The sequence below is a fragment of the Spinacia oleracea genome, chromosome 4 (genome assembly GCF_020520425.1).
Source record: "Spinacia oleracea cultivar Varoflay chromosome 4, BTI_SOV_V1, whole genome shotgun sequence".
Taxonomy (NCBI): domain Eukaryota; kingdom Viridiplantae; phylum Streptophyta; class Magnoliopsida; order Caryophyllales; family Amaranthaceae; genus Spinacia; species Spinacia oleracea.
In genome coordinates, this window is record NC_079490.1 from 187,509,304 (window position 1) to 187,525,185 (window position 15,882).

General features: G+C 33.8%; 1 protein-coding gene and 1 long non-coding RNA gene across 2 annotated transcripts; both read right to left on the minus strand.

Moving 5' to 3' along the window:
* Nucleotides 1-306: 306 nt before the first annotated feature.
* Nucleotides 307-7,265, minus strand: LOC130472431 (uncharacterized). The gene is made up of 13 exons (XM_056843358.1): nt 7,226-7,265; nt 6,528-6,613; nt 5,496-6,252; nt 5,221-5,403; nt 5,037-5,117; nt 4,857-4,952; nt 4,003-4,230; nt 3,217-3,429; nt 2,786-3,126; nt 2,513-2,705; nt 1,585-1,824; nt 1,298-1,507; nt 307-827 (listed from the first exon to the last, which is right to left on the minus strand). The coding sequence occupies exons 2-13, from the start codon at nt 6,599-6,601 to the stop codon at nt 711-713; spliced, it is 2,733 nt and encodes a 910-aa protein (XP_056699336.1). The 5' UTR covers nt 6,602-6,613; nt 7,226-7,265; the 3' UTR covers nt 307-710.
* A 4,047-nt stretch (nt 7,266-11,312) lies between these two features.
* On the minus strand, nt 11,313-14,564 carry LOC110782694 (uncharacterized). Its single transcript, XR_008932671.1, has 2 exons — nt 14,082-14,564; nt 11,313-13,503 (listed from the first exon to the last, which is right to left on the minus strand). It is a non-coding gene; the product is annotated as an uncharacterized lncRNA (long non-coding RNA).
* Between the last annotated feature and the right edge of the window lie 1,318 nt (nt 14,565-15,882).

The following is a 15,882-nucleotide window of genomic DNA, read 5'->3' on the forward strand; positions in this document are numbered from 1 at the left end:
TTAATGAGCAAATGTTTAAATTCCAAACTTTAAAAATTGCTCATTTAGTAATAATGAGCAAATGTTTAAATTCCGAACTTTAATATTTGCTCATTTAGGAACAATGAGCAAAAGAAAAAAACCGAACTTCAAATATTGATCATTTACAATCAATGAGCAAATATCGAACTTCGAAATTTAAAATTTGCTCAAATATCGAAATTTAAAATTTAAAATTGCTCATTTAGTAAAATAATGAGCAAATGTTTAAATTCCGAAATTAAAAAATTGCTCATATAAAACCAAATGAGCTATCAAACACCAAATATAAATTAGATCTTTGATATTTGCTCATTTATAAATAATGAGCAAATGTTTAGACTCCTATTTGCTCATTTAGTAACAATGAATGAAACTTTAATATTTGCTCATTTAGTAATAATGAGCAAATGTTTGAATTCCGAACTTTCAAAATTGATCATTTACAAAGAATGACCGAATGTTTAACTTTCAAAATTGCACCTATTTCTTTACTGCTGAAACAACACTACTACAACCAAGATATACAGAATCCCCTCGAGAAGATACTGACTGAACAGTTACACCAATCTTAGGTATCTTAAGACCAATACCAGATGGCTGACGGAAGTCAAGGACGCTAATGGAATCAGCAGTGCAGAACAACCCATCATTTCCTTCTTTGCAGAAATTAGAAGAATATGAGATCATCTTTAGCTAACTCTGGTTTTGCCTTTGATTTTCTTGTCTATGATGACTGATGCTTCATTGATATCACTTTTGATTATATCCACGCAATATTTGGAAGCAAGTTTGTCCATTGTCAATAGCTGCAAAAAAAAACATCCGTTAATCAAAATTTAGTGGCGTTGACCTAGTAAACAGCAAACACCCTTCCATGTTGCGATGAACTTGAGTACTTGAAACAAAAGGAATTACTTTATAAAAAAATTCCAGAATTCTGATCCAAAAACTGCAGATTATTTGGAGGAAAGGTTTATAAAGTAATCTACAAAAACTGCAGATTACTTTATAAAACTGCAGATTATTTGGAAGCAAAACTGCAGATTTTTCATTAATTTTGCTCATTTGATCAAATGAGCAAATTAATTTTGTTTTGCTTGAATTTGATTGTTACTGCTTTCATTTAATATGGTTGGTAAAATTATGGTGCATGCCTTACAGTAGAAGAGTAGAGATTGATTTAAGAAAAATTTTGAACAAGAAATATATCACTGGAAGAAAACAGTAGAAAGCAACTATTTTCTACTAAAAATACTATCAATATTAAAATACTTACATCGTTTTTCTTCAAACCACAATCCCACTTTTTCACTCCCATATAGGCCTCCATGTGCCGCATAAGAGAAATTCCACAGTATTCGTGCGCAGCATCAGTGGATTGCCAATCAAAAGGCAGCAGACAAGAAGTCATATTCATGATATCTTTCTTCAACAAGTTACCTTGTACCGAGCCCTGATTTCCCATCACGTGGGCAAATGCATACCTCTGTATAAAATATAACACGTGTATTAGTAAATATCAATAGCTAAGATAAACAAATGTAAGAGATTATAATTGTATACCAGGTTCTTCATAAGGTTACAATAACTTGGAAAACCTTCAACCCAATCAATCAAATCCATTGAATTTAGGAGAGTGTTGAAGCAGACAAGAAAATAATGGGCAGCCCGACAAACAGGGAAGAAATACAACGCAATATCCTTGATTTCAAACCGACTTCTCTTCAATTCTTTGTCTGCTGCTTCTAAAAACTTTGCATTCCTAAGTTTAACAGATTCCTTGCTAAATTCCAAAATCATTTCCTAAAATGATAAAAAATAGATGTAAGAAATAAATAAAAGACGATATGTGTTTATGTTTAAACAATGAGAATATTGAGCAAATGAATAAGATGATATGCAATAATAGGGGTGCCGAAGCAAAGCCAACATCGATTCTGCAAAGTTTGCTCATTTGGTCAAATGAGCAAACTTTGGCACAAGAAGTAACTACCTGGAATATGTAATTTTGCTCATTTGGGCAAATGAGCAAATTTTGGCACAAGCAGTAACTGCCTAGAATATGAAAATTTGCTCATTTAGTCAAATGAGCAAATTTTGCAACAAGCACTAACTGCCTGGAAAATATAATTTTGCTCATTTGGTCAAATGAGTAAAATAGAAGAAGTAACTTTCTGGCACAAGCACTAACTGACATGGCTACTTAGTGAAAAATGAAAACTCTGAGTGAAATAGGGGGTTGGGAGACTACAGGAGTAGCGTACTCAAACAGTTTCTCACCAGAGAGGCAGAAACTAATTCGTTTAGAATATTTGTAGCAATGTGCCAATGTTTTGTTCAAATAGCTGAATGTCCATCCCTTGGCCTTAAGACAGGGGAGGGGGACTAAGCATTCTGATAATTCAGGAGATGATATAGCCAATGCCCTAAATGAGAAACTTAAATGCAACCAAAATCATTGAAGATTTTTTAACAAGAAATAAAAACTTACTGCTGGTAGACAACTGAAAAAGAAACGAGCTGGTGAGGAATCAGATTTGTACTGTTCTTTGGAATTTAGAATCAACGACCAAGCGTCAATTATGGGAGAGAACATTCCATTGCCTTGTTTGAATGACTGAAAATGAAGCCTTGTCAAAGAAAATTCATCACGTTCACCAACTTTCCACACAAAAAGTTTTTCACTGAAAAAAAAAATCAAGTAATAAATCAGAATGTAAGTTAAATGACTTTTTTTTTAAAAAAAAAATGATAAGAAACATACTCAGCAGGTTCTTGAGGGTTTATCACATAATCCACAATGGCTTTTTGTGCAGGTGTTAGCGCACTTTTTATATTCACCATTCGATCCTTATATGGTGAGCACAAAGACTTCGACAGAGTAACTTCCCTATTCTCCACCTTCTGCCTTTTGTTTACCTCACAGGGTCCTTTTCCTTTTGTTGGTGAATCCCTCTTTTTCTGATTCCTCCTTCTATCCAACCTCAGTTCTCTTTCAGCCACTTCTTTCTCTAAAAACACGGCTTCTTCAAAAATTGCATTTTCATGGAATTTAATAACAGTGTCTATCCCTGGCAGAGTATCATCCACCTCAACCTCGTTATCCTTCAAAATTTTGTGTAAAACATCAGCAGCAATTTCAGAAACAGTTTCATTAAGCGGTGAGTCAAGACCAAGGCTAAAGGACGGGGGTACCAGCTCCTGTGCACATCTTGCATTTTTGTTTCGTATCCCTTTTTCAACAATATCATCCCAAGCTTTAATCACAATCGGATTCCTCCAAAACTCATCATCTTCATCTTGGCTAAATCTTAGAACAGACTCTTCACGAGGAATTTCAGCACGCTCTTCACGAGGAATTTCAGCACGCTCTTCACGAGGAATTTCAGCACGCTCTTCACGAGGAATCTGCACAAAAAAAAGAATCAGAAATCTAAGCAGCTCTATGAATCAGTCCTTATCTTTGCTCATTTGAACAAATGAGCAGATGTTTTTGCTCATTTGAACAAATGAGCAGATTGTTTTAAATAAGCAGATTTTTTTGCTCATTTTAATTTTTTTTTTTGCTCATTTGAAAAGAATGAGTAAATTTTTTTTTTCATTTACATGAAATATGAGTAATTTTTCTAATATCTTCTTCTTCCTCCTCCTCCCAGACCACCCAGAAACTCTACCAAAAATCCTCAATTTAATCAATCCCAAATTCCACACAAAAAATGTAATAACTCAATTAAAAATTACTAGCTCATTTCTAATATTCACAAAGATATATTCACCGACAAGTTAAGGATGGCAGCGAAAGAAAGAGGGTTGGAAACAGATATATTCTACTTTGATCAAAAAGCTATTAACTGGGAAGACTATATATTGAACACTCATTTTCCTGGTTTAGTAAAATATGTCTTCAACTGATCAAAACCATTTGCAACAGCAAAAGTAATTAAGGTGATCGATAAAAATTATACAAAGTCGTAATCATACCCCAGATTGATTCTCTGTTATATTTGGATTGGGAGTAACAACATTCTCTGTTTGGTTGACGTTGTTTGTAGAAGAACAGTTGTCCCACACAACTGAAGCTGAATCTCTCAAGGACTGAATTCTTTGATCATCTGGGAAATCAGAATATGCTTGTTGCGCCTTTAGCTGAAACTTCTCCATTGCCATTGCAAGTTCATTAGCAGCAACAGCCAACTCCAAAATACAATCCTACAAACATGACACAATAAGCAAAACTTTAAACTCGAACTTTAAATGAGAATATTCTGATCGAGGAACTAAAACAGGCTTAGGGAATTCAACTCAAATCCTATGATGGTGGTGAAATCAATGTGATAGAATTGAGGAAGTTTGAGGATTGTTGATTTCTTATTTTTGACTCAAACCTCTGTATTTTTTCATTGCTCGTTTGAACGATTGAGAAATCAATAAGCACGTATACATGAGATCAGCATAAATCGAGGGAGTGGGAAATTGGGTACACGAGTCCCGAGAGGATAAATACGAATTTAATCAGGGATGCATAAATGAGTAAATTACATTCAAATTTTGCTCATTTGTGCAAATGAGCAAGTTATATTTTGCTCATTTGGACAAATGAGCAATCCAAATTTTGGTGATTTGTTAAAATGAGCAAGTTACATTTTGCTCATTTGGACAAATGAACAACTTACATTTGAATTGCGCATTTGGACAAATGAGCAAGTTATATTTTGCTCATTTGGACAATTGAACAATTCAAATTTTGCTCATTTGTCAAAATGAGCAAGTTACATTTTGCTCATTTTAACAAATGAGCAAGTTTCAGAATGCTCATTTTAACAAATGTTACTTACTTGTTTCAACTGAAACTTGTTCTTCTCAACAGGAGGGTTGACATTTTCTACAATTTGAGGGGCTTCATTCTCTTCAGGACAAGCAGAAGCGTTTTCCTTCAAGAAAAAAAAAACAATCCGTGTTAATATAGGGGTATAAAGTGCTTAAACAATATGAAATAAAAATATACAAAAATTAACCTTTGATTGATATTCAGGAACTTCTTGTTCAGTCGGTACATTTTGTTCGGGATTCTCATTTTCAATAACCTCTTCTTGTTGCTAAATAAAGTGATAAAAAGTTAATACTATTCAAACTCAAAATAATAAAAAAAAAAAAAAAAAAAAAAAGGAAAAGCAGTTAAAAAGGTATTGAATTGAATACCTTTTGAGTTCCAGATGTTTCACCCTTATCTACTGCATCATTCATCCCGTGGAATGCAATCCTACCCAATTCGATCTCAAGTTTTTCTCGTGTGGATAGCATATTACAATTCCATCCTTTTATTATAGGCAGTGATCTTTCAATACGCACTTCCTCTAAGGCAACTTTATCCACATAGAACAGCTACAAAAAAAAAAAAAAAAGATTAGATGATAAATAAGAGAATGTGAATGAAATTTATAAAAAAAAAAAAAGAAGAAAAAAACAGTAATTACCATAAGAAATACCAAAGATCCAGCAAACCATCTTCCCTCTACCTCTTCCCAGTACATCTTACTGTTAACCAAGCATTGAAGCACAAAATTACACCAATTCAAATTTTTGATTTGACTCATTTCCTTCAAATAACGCAGAATCCAGCAGTTAACAAATTGGTTCTGTCCTCCATGAATAAGAGTCGAAGTAACAAGAACTACGTAATTCCTCAACCACATATCCGAAGATGCTTTACTTGACTTCAAATGATCAGTAAGAACCCCAACAGGAATCAGTTGAGTGAAAGTCTCCTTCACCTTCACATTTTCACCTTTAACTGCCTTAACTTTTTTTGCTTTTTTCGCTGCTTTCTCCTTCATGAACTTCTTGAATTGTTTCTTCCAACAATCCAAGATTTCTACGTCCTTACAATCATTATCCAAGTTGATCTCTTCAACACCTAGAGGAAGCCCCAACACCTCGTGCACGTCCTTCTCAGTGATGAAGAATTCATTTCCGTGAATTCTTAAACAACACGTATTAGCATCAAAACTCTCCACAAGAAACAAACCTAGATGTAGTGGCAGTTTGGAGATTTTCAAAGATAAAAGGTCCCCAAAGCCTACATTCTCGATTGCACTTCGTTGAGAAGCAGAAATCGTCTTGTTCAGTTGAGCAATACTATTCGGGGACATCCTTGTCAACAACTTGGGTAGTTCTTTCTTTATAGGTATTGTAGGTTTCCTTGCAATATGTTTGAACGATACTGTTCGCAAGCTACATTAAAATTAAAAAAAAACACATTCATAATCAATTATTAAATTTTGCTCATTTGGTCAAATGAGCAAACTTTGGCAGAAGCAGTAACTGCCAAGAATATGTAATTTTGCTCATTTGGACAAATGAGCAAATTTTGCAACAAGCAGTAACTGCCTGGAAAATATAATTTTGCTCATTTGGTCAAATGAGCAAATTTTAATAGAAGAAGAAAGTTTCTCGTATAAGTTATGTTGCTCATCGTCTCAAAATGCAGAGAATGAAAAGTTTAGTACCTCGGTTTAGCAGCTTTTGAAGCAGTGACATTTTCATCTTTAGGCAACTTCGGTGTTGAAGTGTTATCAGCCATTTTACATGTATACTGTTAAAAAAAATATCAAAAAAAGTCAATAAAATGGAATTTTAGAGTAGGCATAGTTGTTGATTCAGAAATGAGCAAAATGGAAGCAAATGAGTAGTTATTTATTTGCTCATTTTAAATAAATGAACAAATTTCTAAAATCCGAAACAATAATTTTTACTCATTTACAAACAATGAGCAAATGTTTCAATTCAAACATTAATAAAATGATCAAGATTTTCAAGAATGAGCACTTTTCCAGACAAATTAAATGAGCAAATTATAAAACAAAATAAACGAGCATGATTTTCAGAACAATATGAAAAATGATCATTTTCATAAATGAACACATTTTCCAAAACCAGAAAAATGAGCAAAAATAAATATAAATGGCTAATTTTAAATAGTAATTGCTCAATTATTTGCTCAATTTCACAAAATAGTAATTGCTTATTTAAATATGACCTAAATTTATTAAAAAATAAAACTAAAAATAAAAAAATAATTCACGAAAAACAAAAAAACTAAATGCTATGTCAAATTAGATCTACACAATTTCACTTTAAACAACAAAAATCAACTACAATTACACATTATATAACCCTAAAAATTGAAAACACCAAAATCACTCACTAAAGAAGAGGACGAAGATATTGAGACGATCGGCGATGAGTTAAAAATCGCCGGAGTGGTGACCGTCGGCGAAGAGTTGTCGGAGCAGTGAATTTCGCCAAAAATTGTTCGCAATTTCCTCAATTACTACCTAATCACATAAAACAAGAATAAAATTGATGTTAACTACTTTTCAAATGAGAAAAATTAAAAACGAAATTAATAAATCATCAATGCAAACCATAACATTTACAAAAAAAACAAAAAAAACTCACAAATTTGAAGAAGAGAAGACAACGCGTTGATAATGTCACAAATTTGGAGATGGTGGCGGCGCGACGGTTGTAGCAAGTGACGAAGGAGAACACGGTGGCGAGTGAAAATGGAGGAGAGAGAAAATGAAGAGAGAAAACGTGAGTTCTGGAAATGAGGAGAGAGAAAAGTAAAACGCGAAAATGAGGAAAGAAGTTTGCTCATTTGATTTTTTTCATATTTACGAAAATGCCATTAGTAAACCGCGATTGATTTGTTTTCAGCGGTTAGATTTAATCACGATGAACGCACACGATTCCTTCTCATTCTTCTCATTTTAAGCTCCCTTCTCATTTGAGTGCAATTCTATATATATATATATATATATATATATATATATATATATATATGAGTGTCGTAGGTATCTTGGGGCTTGGATTGAACATTGATTGGAAGTTAGATTCTTGATGTCGTATTTTAGTTGCTAAAACATTATATTTACTGGTTATGTCATGTCTACTAGAATAACTAATTCATTGAATGCAATGTCTTTTGCATGATTTTAGTAGAATTCAAGTGTTAAAATAAGTTTAGGGTCATCATTAGTGAAATGTACATAAATTTGAAGATGACACAACTATGCCTTCCATGTGTTGTAGAGATCGTTAAAGACTAGTATACAGAGAAGAGTTAATAGAACAAATAGATACATTCAAGCTAATATGAATCATTCAGAACAAAATTTGTGCACCTTAAATCAGTGTATAAAACCGCGTCTAGGTGTTAGGGGGTAAGCCGTATTTTTTTTCTAGGTGAGGTGCATCTTAGGCACGCCCGAAAGCACACTTCAGTCAGTTTTTTAAAAACTTTATACAGTGCGCCTCACTTCAATGAGGCACACCGTAGCGCGTCCAAGGTGCGGGGCTGATATATGCGTGCACACTTGGTATGCAGGTTCGGGAATATGACTGGTGCAAGTTTGTTTATGATTTCTTCATGGAAATGGTTAAAGCATTCTAGGACTTCTATACATTTGGATGGGCCAAAGGATCTAGGGAGATGAACGTGCCAACAGTCTTGAGTTCAGTTGTGTTCTTTATATAAGTGTAATCTGATTTAGTTGTTGATAATGAGCGTATGTGTGTTTGGTCTTTTTATGCAGACATTTTATCTCGATCTACTAAACAAAAGACCAGTGCAGTGGGGTGTGTTCCAAAGGCTAACGACATGGGATATGTAGGAGATTAGAAAAGCCAAGGAAGCGGAGCTACGGGAACAACAGGACACTGATATATTGTGTTAATGATATAGTTCTACTGTATGGTACAATCTGCACAAGAAATGTGTGTTATTTGTGGTACAATCTGTACAATATATGGTACAGTCTGAACAATATATGGTACAGTCTGAACGATAAATGTGTATGTTATTTATGCTATATTATCTATAATCTACAATTAAACAAATATAATATCAATAGTGGAGTGAGTTGAAATAATTCAGTCTCGTAGTGATTTAGTTCTTTTGTTTGGAGTGGATTTTATTTTATTTTTGTAAAGGAAAAGTACACGAAAATTAAGATAGTCTTCCCTCAAGACTGTAGCCTAACTTATCTAAAGAAATGAAATAAGAAAATCTATATAATATACTAAAAGAGAGGAAATTAATGTGGTGATGACAAATGTTACTCATTGATTCGCCTCTCTTTTAAAATAATAAAAATATTATTTTTCTCTAACTATCTCTAAATAAAAAACTATTATGGACTACATAATATTATATTTTCTAAATGCAAGGAAATTATATATGCATATACGATTAACTAAATATACTATTGATTTTATTTATATACAACATGGATATAATAAAACCATAAGTTTACTAAAGTATAATACTACGTATACAACATCATCGATTAATCTATTACTTTACTATATACTAAAAGAGACACCAGGAATGACACGTGTCGATTCCTGGTGCGATTTTTTCCCGCCAAAAACCACTTTCCCAAAAAAGTGTATCTGTTTTATTTTTATTCTCTACTTTTTTTATAAACTATTTATGTACGGAAACAAAATTTAGTTTATAAATTATGACAATAATAGATACGACGTAATAATAATTATTCTAAATTGGTAATATTTTAGTTCAATCGCTTTACTCATAATAGAAAATATGTCACTCAATATTCAGGTCAAATTACCATATTAGCATTTTAAATATGCATATTAGATTAATAAATTTAAGCGAGTATGTTAAAAATGTTATAATTATGCAGTAGTTGGGGAAATATTCAGTTAAATATTTTGTGAAAAAAATGATCAAAATCCGTGCGTGCACGGGATCTAATCTAGTTTATAATATTCTATTGTAGATGGTTTGTAAATTTATTGTCAAATCAACTACTTTTATAAAGTATATGTGTTGAATTTTGCTTACAAACTTTACCGGCCACTTTGTAGCAATGAACGGTTTCTTAGTTCATTTTGTTTATTTCAGTTCTGTTATATATCTTTTGTTGATTCTCATAACAAAATAAAAAGAATATTATTAGTACTTAATTATGAAAAGCATCACAATAAGATAAGTGGTGGGCTGATACACATAAAACGGGTATCAAACGGGTAAGGATACTTAAGTGATTGATGAGAATGATTATATATTTTCTAATAATTTTTTTTTTAAAATAGTGTAATAAAAATCAAAAGCTTATAATATGAAAAAGACATAACAAGGGTTAAAGATGAGCGTATGCATACATATAGTTTATAAAAATTTAAAGTTTGCATTTTAAAATTTATATTAAGTTCGATAATGTTAATGAATAAGATAAATTTTTTGAATGAGTCAAGTGAGTTAAGGGGGTACGTGCACGAAACTTTTAAATGAATCTTTGGTCGAAAGTGGATGGACATTATAATACATCATATTTGGTTTACTAACTAATATATCATATTTGGGTTGGTGGAGCGGAGATGATTTCGGAATTTCTAACTCCATAAGCCGACTTTATAACGGTTATATCTTATAACGGTTTATATTGCATGGGGTAGTATCTTATATTATAACAAAAATATTATTTATATGTTTACAACAATAAAAATATTTTTTATATGTTAATGTAAAGGATTGCAATATCACTTATATATACAAAATTTTGTGCAAAATTAATATTTTATATGTAACCGTGCATCACACTTGATGGTGGGGCGAGTTTCAATTTTAGATTGGGATGACGACGAAGATAAACATAGATTATTGACTAATATTGACTAATAGAGAGTGAGTGTTGGTAAACGGATATAAGGATAACATGTACCCACCTTGATGATTGGATAAATTCGAATTTATTGGATTTGAATATTTGATAACACTCACCAAATCCTAAGGACTAATATACATTACCAAGCGGTTAATAAAATTTTAGATTGTAAGAAAAGTCGGTTGTCAGATAGTACATTACTTAATGTAGATAGTACGAAGTACTAAATAACAAAACCAAGCGGTTAGTAAAATTTACTCTCAGGTAGTTATTAATTAATGTAAGATAGTACTAAATAGTTTACCAACTCGTAAGGACTAATATACATTACGGAGTATTATATTTGTTCATATCTCATATCTCCTTTTCTCGACCATAAATTAGTAGAACTAAGATTAGAATCGGCATACAACGGCTTTGAGACGACCGTTTGCATAAGAAATGCCGGAAGCTCATCGGCTTGGTGCCTATGGCAGGTATAATTAATTAATTAATACCAAATGAATAAAGACCCTACAAAGCTTGGCACACATAGCAGTAATAATCAATTAATACTAAATGAATGGTAAACATAATATATGAAACATTTAAAAATGTTCAAAAATGTTGAAATTATATATAAGTGTTAGACTGTACTGTATATGTTTACAATAGTACTGCAAAATAGAAAACAATTGTAGACTAAAATATATATATGTCTACGATTATGTAAAATACAAATATATAAGATCCAAATTTTCAAATATGACATCCAATAAAACATAATAGGATCCAACCTAATATACCTAATATACTAAAATGCTACCCGTCAATACATAATAAGATCCAAAACAATTTCAGATCATCGAGCATATCGAACTCATCATTAACAAACCGCTTGATCGACTTGGTGACGAGACAAACCTAGCTCTGTTCGAGGCAAATAACGTGCAAATATCTTCCCAATTGTCGATGCATTAGGCCCAGGGTACTTAGTGTCCAAATTAAGAAGGTGAGCAACAATCAAACACTGATACATAACACTTACAACAAAATTAAGAAGGTGAGCAACAATCAAACACGTTACAACACATGGTCTCCATTAAAACACACTTAGTTATGAGCAAACAGCTTAACCCTTGGCAAAACAACTACATATATTAGTCTCTCATTAAAGAAAATTTACCACATAAACCACATTAATCAAACACAAATTCTATAACTTTTCCGAGGAAGAACCCAGTAACACCACCCGAAATTACTTTCAAACACACTGGACCTGAGAACGAACATAGCCTAAACGGCTAAACCCAAAATTGCTAGACCTGAAATCGACTTGACAAGCCTAGAATTAACAGACAGTGACATCACAAGCGTATATTAATAAAACAGATTGGAGTTCAGAAAAGAAACAAATAAGGGATAGACAAAGAGATAATGATATCAATAATCAGTGATAAAATAAATATGAAAAAACAGAGTTGGAAAGTACAATTTTGGAGGTTTAGTGGGTTTTCTAGACCATGTCTCGTAAGAATATGATTGATCAAATCCTCTCGGGAATTCCTATCACATAAATCCATCAAGTTTAATAAATTGAGTAAATTAAACTACAAATATTGATTTTGAATATTGATTAGAAGCCGATCAAAGACGAGCCCAGTTACAGCTTAATGAATCGAGAAAACTCGTCAGGATTATTGACCCGGTATTAAAAAAATTATGTATGCTTTAAATCGATAAATTATGTATGCTTTAAATTGAGAAATCTATACTAAGCAATTTCCTGCACATTCCACATTTTAGACAGAAAATAGTGGACAAATTAACTACTGTGTTCCAAACTATCATTCACAACACACCATAGAAGAAGAAAAGCCATGATAGTAATGTCAAACATGGGAGATGAAAAATACAATGGGTCTTTGATTAAAAATATGCTGTCTAGAATGAACGCAGAAGCATTATCGGGATCTACCTTAGACGTCCAAATACAATGGGTCTTTGATTAAACATATGCTATCTAGGATATAATCTAATCACCAGACAAGAAACTTCAACATATAAGAACATAGCAAGTACTCGTATTAGTCCATTACAGTAAACCTGCCTCCAAAGACATCTCAAAGCACAACTTGAATAACAATCATAACATGAATTTACCACAATTTATCTGTTCTTTGTAACTGTTAACCTGAACCCCAAATAATCACAATAATAAATAATTTTAAGGCAACTAACCATTGGAGAAGCGCAAAAAACCAAGGAGATCATGATTTACAAATGTTACAATATCACCTGCTGTAAATTTAAGAAAGAAAAATTCAGATAAGAAGAGAAACACATATCAATTCAAATTGAAAAATCAAAATCAAAAATAACAATACTCGAAATAATTGAGAGAAATTCAAGAGCAACTAAAAGGGGAATCAATAAAATGACATGACATTTTGTTCGAAAGCCACCTGAAACTTTAACAGCGAGCTCAATATATTTGGTTAAGTAACTTTGCAGTTAAACATGGTCACTAACCCTAGCCTAGGCCTCAAACAGGCAGGATAGGTGTAAAGGAACCTCTTAGAAGAAATGACAAAGGGCGAAGTAATAACCTCAGCAATTTTTTTCCTCAGATCATAATTCTCACTGCCATCTGCATCCATATCTTCCTCTTTGAGTGCCAACAGTATTAACTCAGGCAGTGGTGCAGGGTCACTCAATTGTATAGCATTAAAATGACCAAAACGGCGTAGGACTTGCTGGTACATGAGTTCTTTGCTGGTACATGATCAAATCCTCTCGAGAATTTCTATCACATAAATCCATCAACTTTTAATAAATTGAATAAATTAAACTACAAATATCGATATTGGAAGGAATTATGTTACTGCCTGTATCATATAAACATCGCCTCAGCCTTGGAACGGGAAAAGGAAATTACATGTATATTGGTATAGGTCCCAAACTCCCAAACCTAAATTGTGCCATGAATACCCTTTCATTTTACAGGTCTAAACCACAAGTTCTTTTACATGCACATAGTAAGAGAATAATGAAGTGTCTAGTGACATACCTAAACAGAAAACAATACCATATCCCTTTGAAAACAAAGCAGGTGTAAGCAACTAAGACTATTTTTCGCACAAATCAAACCCTAATCTGGCAATTTTCCGCACAAATCAAACCCTAATCTGACAATTTTTCGCACAAATCAAACCCTAAAAATCAAATTCGAAAAATATTGTGTTAATTACACAAAATCAAATAGAAAAATTCATGTAATCATTTCATTAATCAACGATGTACTGAATTCAAACCCTAAGAACAATAAATTTGGGGAAAAACAACCAAAATAAGTCGGAAAATTTTGTATGGATAGAATATTACCTCCTCAAACAGAAGATCGATTCGCATAACGCGGAGCCTGAGCTTCGAAGCCGGCAGAATAATCAGTTATCAACCCGGTTCATAAATCACCAAAATCATATATTTCGTCAAAACTATGCAAAAGAATACAATTAATTTCCATAAACTAACCATATTCTGCTTCTCATCAATTAACCAAACTTTATCTGACCTATTTCAAGAATAAATCAAACATTTCAGCTACAAACAAACCAATAAAATCCAATAAAAAAAGAGGAAACGAACCACAAATTAGAGAAAAACCTAACAGGAGATATGTCGTCCGGTTAATCTTCACCGGAAAAGAGGAGAGAGAAGGAGCCAGAAACGCGGTGAAAGGAGGAGAGAGAAGGAGCCATAAACGCTGTTGATTAATGAAATGAGGAGAGAGAGAAAGAGATAAAGGGGGGAGAGAGAGGAGTGAAATCAGAATTCAGAATTCAGAATTCAGAAATGCATTACATTTGGCGGGCTACTGTAATTTTTGTTAACTTCCGTAAGTTTCGTTTCCGTTAGAGACCATTAAGTTTGACATCCACTTTATTTTACATATTTGCCAATTTTTTGCACAATATTACATCTCTGCCATTGGATTAACGTCCCTCGTTAATCGGGAAGATTGTTTAGGAATTATTCGTTTCTCGGGATTAATTGGTAGGACCGTAGGAGTGTAGTGTAACAAATACGGAGTATTGGAAATGAGCCCGAATAGTCTGTTTCGGGTCTAAAGTCGGGCATTAGAAAGTCGATGCTACCTAGATAGTTTTACTCGAAGAAGGGCCCTTTTGGCTAACCTTATAGGAAACAGTTTCTACTCCATATCATATGCAGTTCTAGGGGTGTGCGGGATGAGCGACGGCACAAGGCCTTAAATTTCAAAAATAATTGATGTGGCCTAAAAGAACGCCACCTGGCTGTACCATGAAAGCCCAGAAAGAAGGCCCGAAGGCCCATCAGCAGGCACACCTCAAATTGTCTCATAAATCCCCATGCACACGCAGGGCCAAGACCCATCAGTAGGTCATGAGACCCACTTGCTCAGGAGGAGCCCATTCCGCTATTTCCCAAAAAAGCCCAAACGCTTAAGAGGCCCACCAGGTCTAAATCAAGTCCCCAAAACTTAGCAGGACACGTGTTCTGATCTTGCAAAACATCCAATCATGCAGGACCAGTTCCCAAGAAACCCTAGCACTATAAATAGTGCAGATCCCTAGGTAAAAGGGCAATCAATTCATTCCCACCAACCAAAAAATATCTTTGCTCTGCCTTCTCTCTACAAATTACTTTTCTCTTTAACTTATACTTACTTAAGCATCGGAGACAGGAATATTCTTGTTTTGCAGGTTGCCAGAAGTTCGTGCCAGCTCATACTTGATACCTCCGAGGAACGCGTGACACGTCATCACCGTAAAAGATCCCACAACATTTGGCGTCGTCTGTGGGGAGGTATAGTATCATGGTCGAACCGCACTCTGACAGAGAGTATGCTGGTGAGGAAGAAGAGAGACGGCCTCTCGAAAGGAGTCAACGTCATATAGAAGAAGCCAATCGAATCGCAAATGCAGGAAGCACACCACGTCGGGTGCAGCAAGCTGAGGTAGTCGTAGAGGAAGAACCAATTGTGGAAGCGTCTCCGCCGGGTGGCCACCTAAGCCCCAGCGTCCGAGATCCGTGCTGGATGAGAATTTGGACTTGCCAGTCTCGGTGGGGTCGCTACGCGATATCTTAGCAGGATTCCAACAGCAAATGAATCAAACCTTTTGGCAGCAGATGAGCACCACAT

Bases quoted from the DNA above. Each gene is read 5' to 3' on its own strand.
- LOC130472431 (XM_056843358.1), bottom strand. From the start codon at position 6,601: ATGGCTGATAACACTTCAACACCGAAGTTGCCTAAAGATGAAAATGTC. The intron at 3,430-4,002 runs GTATGATTACGA...TTTTTTGTGCAG, and splicing joins TAACAGAGAATCAATCTGGG to ATTCCTCGTGAAGAGCGTGC. The intron at 1,508-1,584 runs GTATACAATTAT...TATTTTATACAG, and splicing joins GTAACCTTATGAAGAACCTG to AGGTATGCATTTGCCCACGT.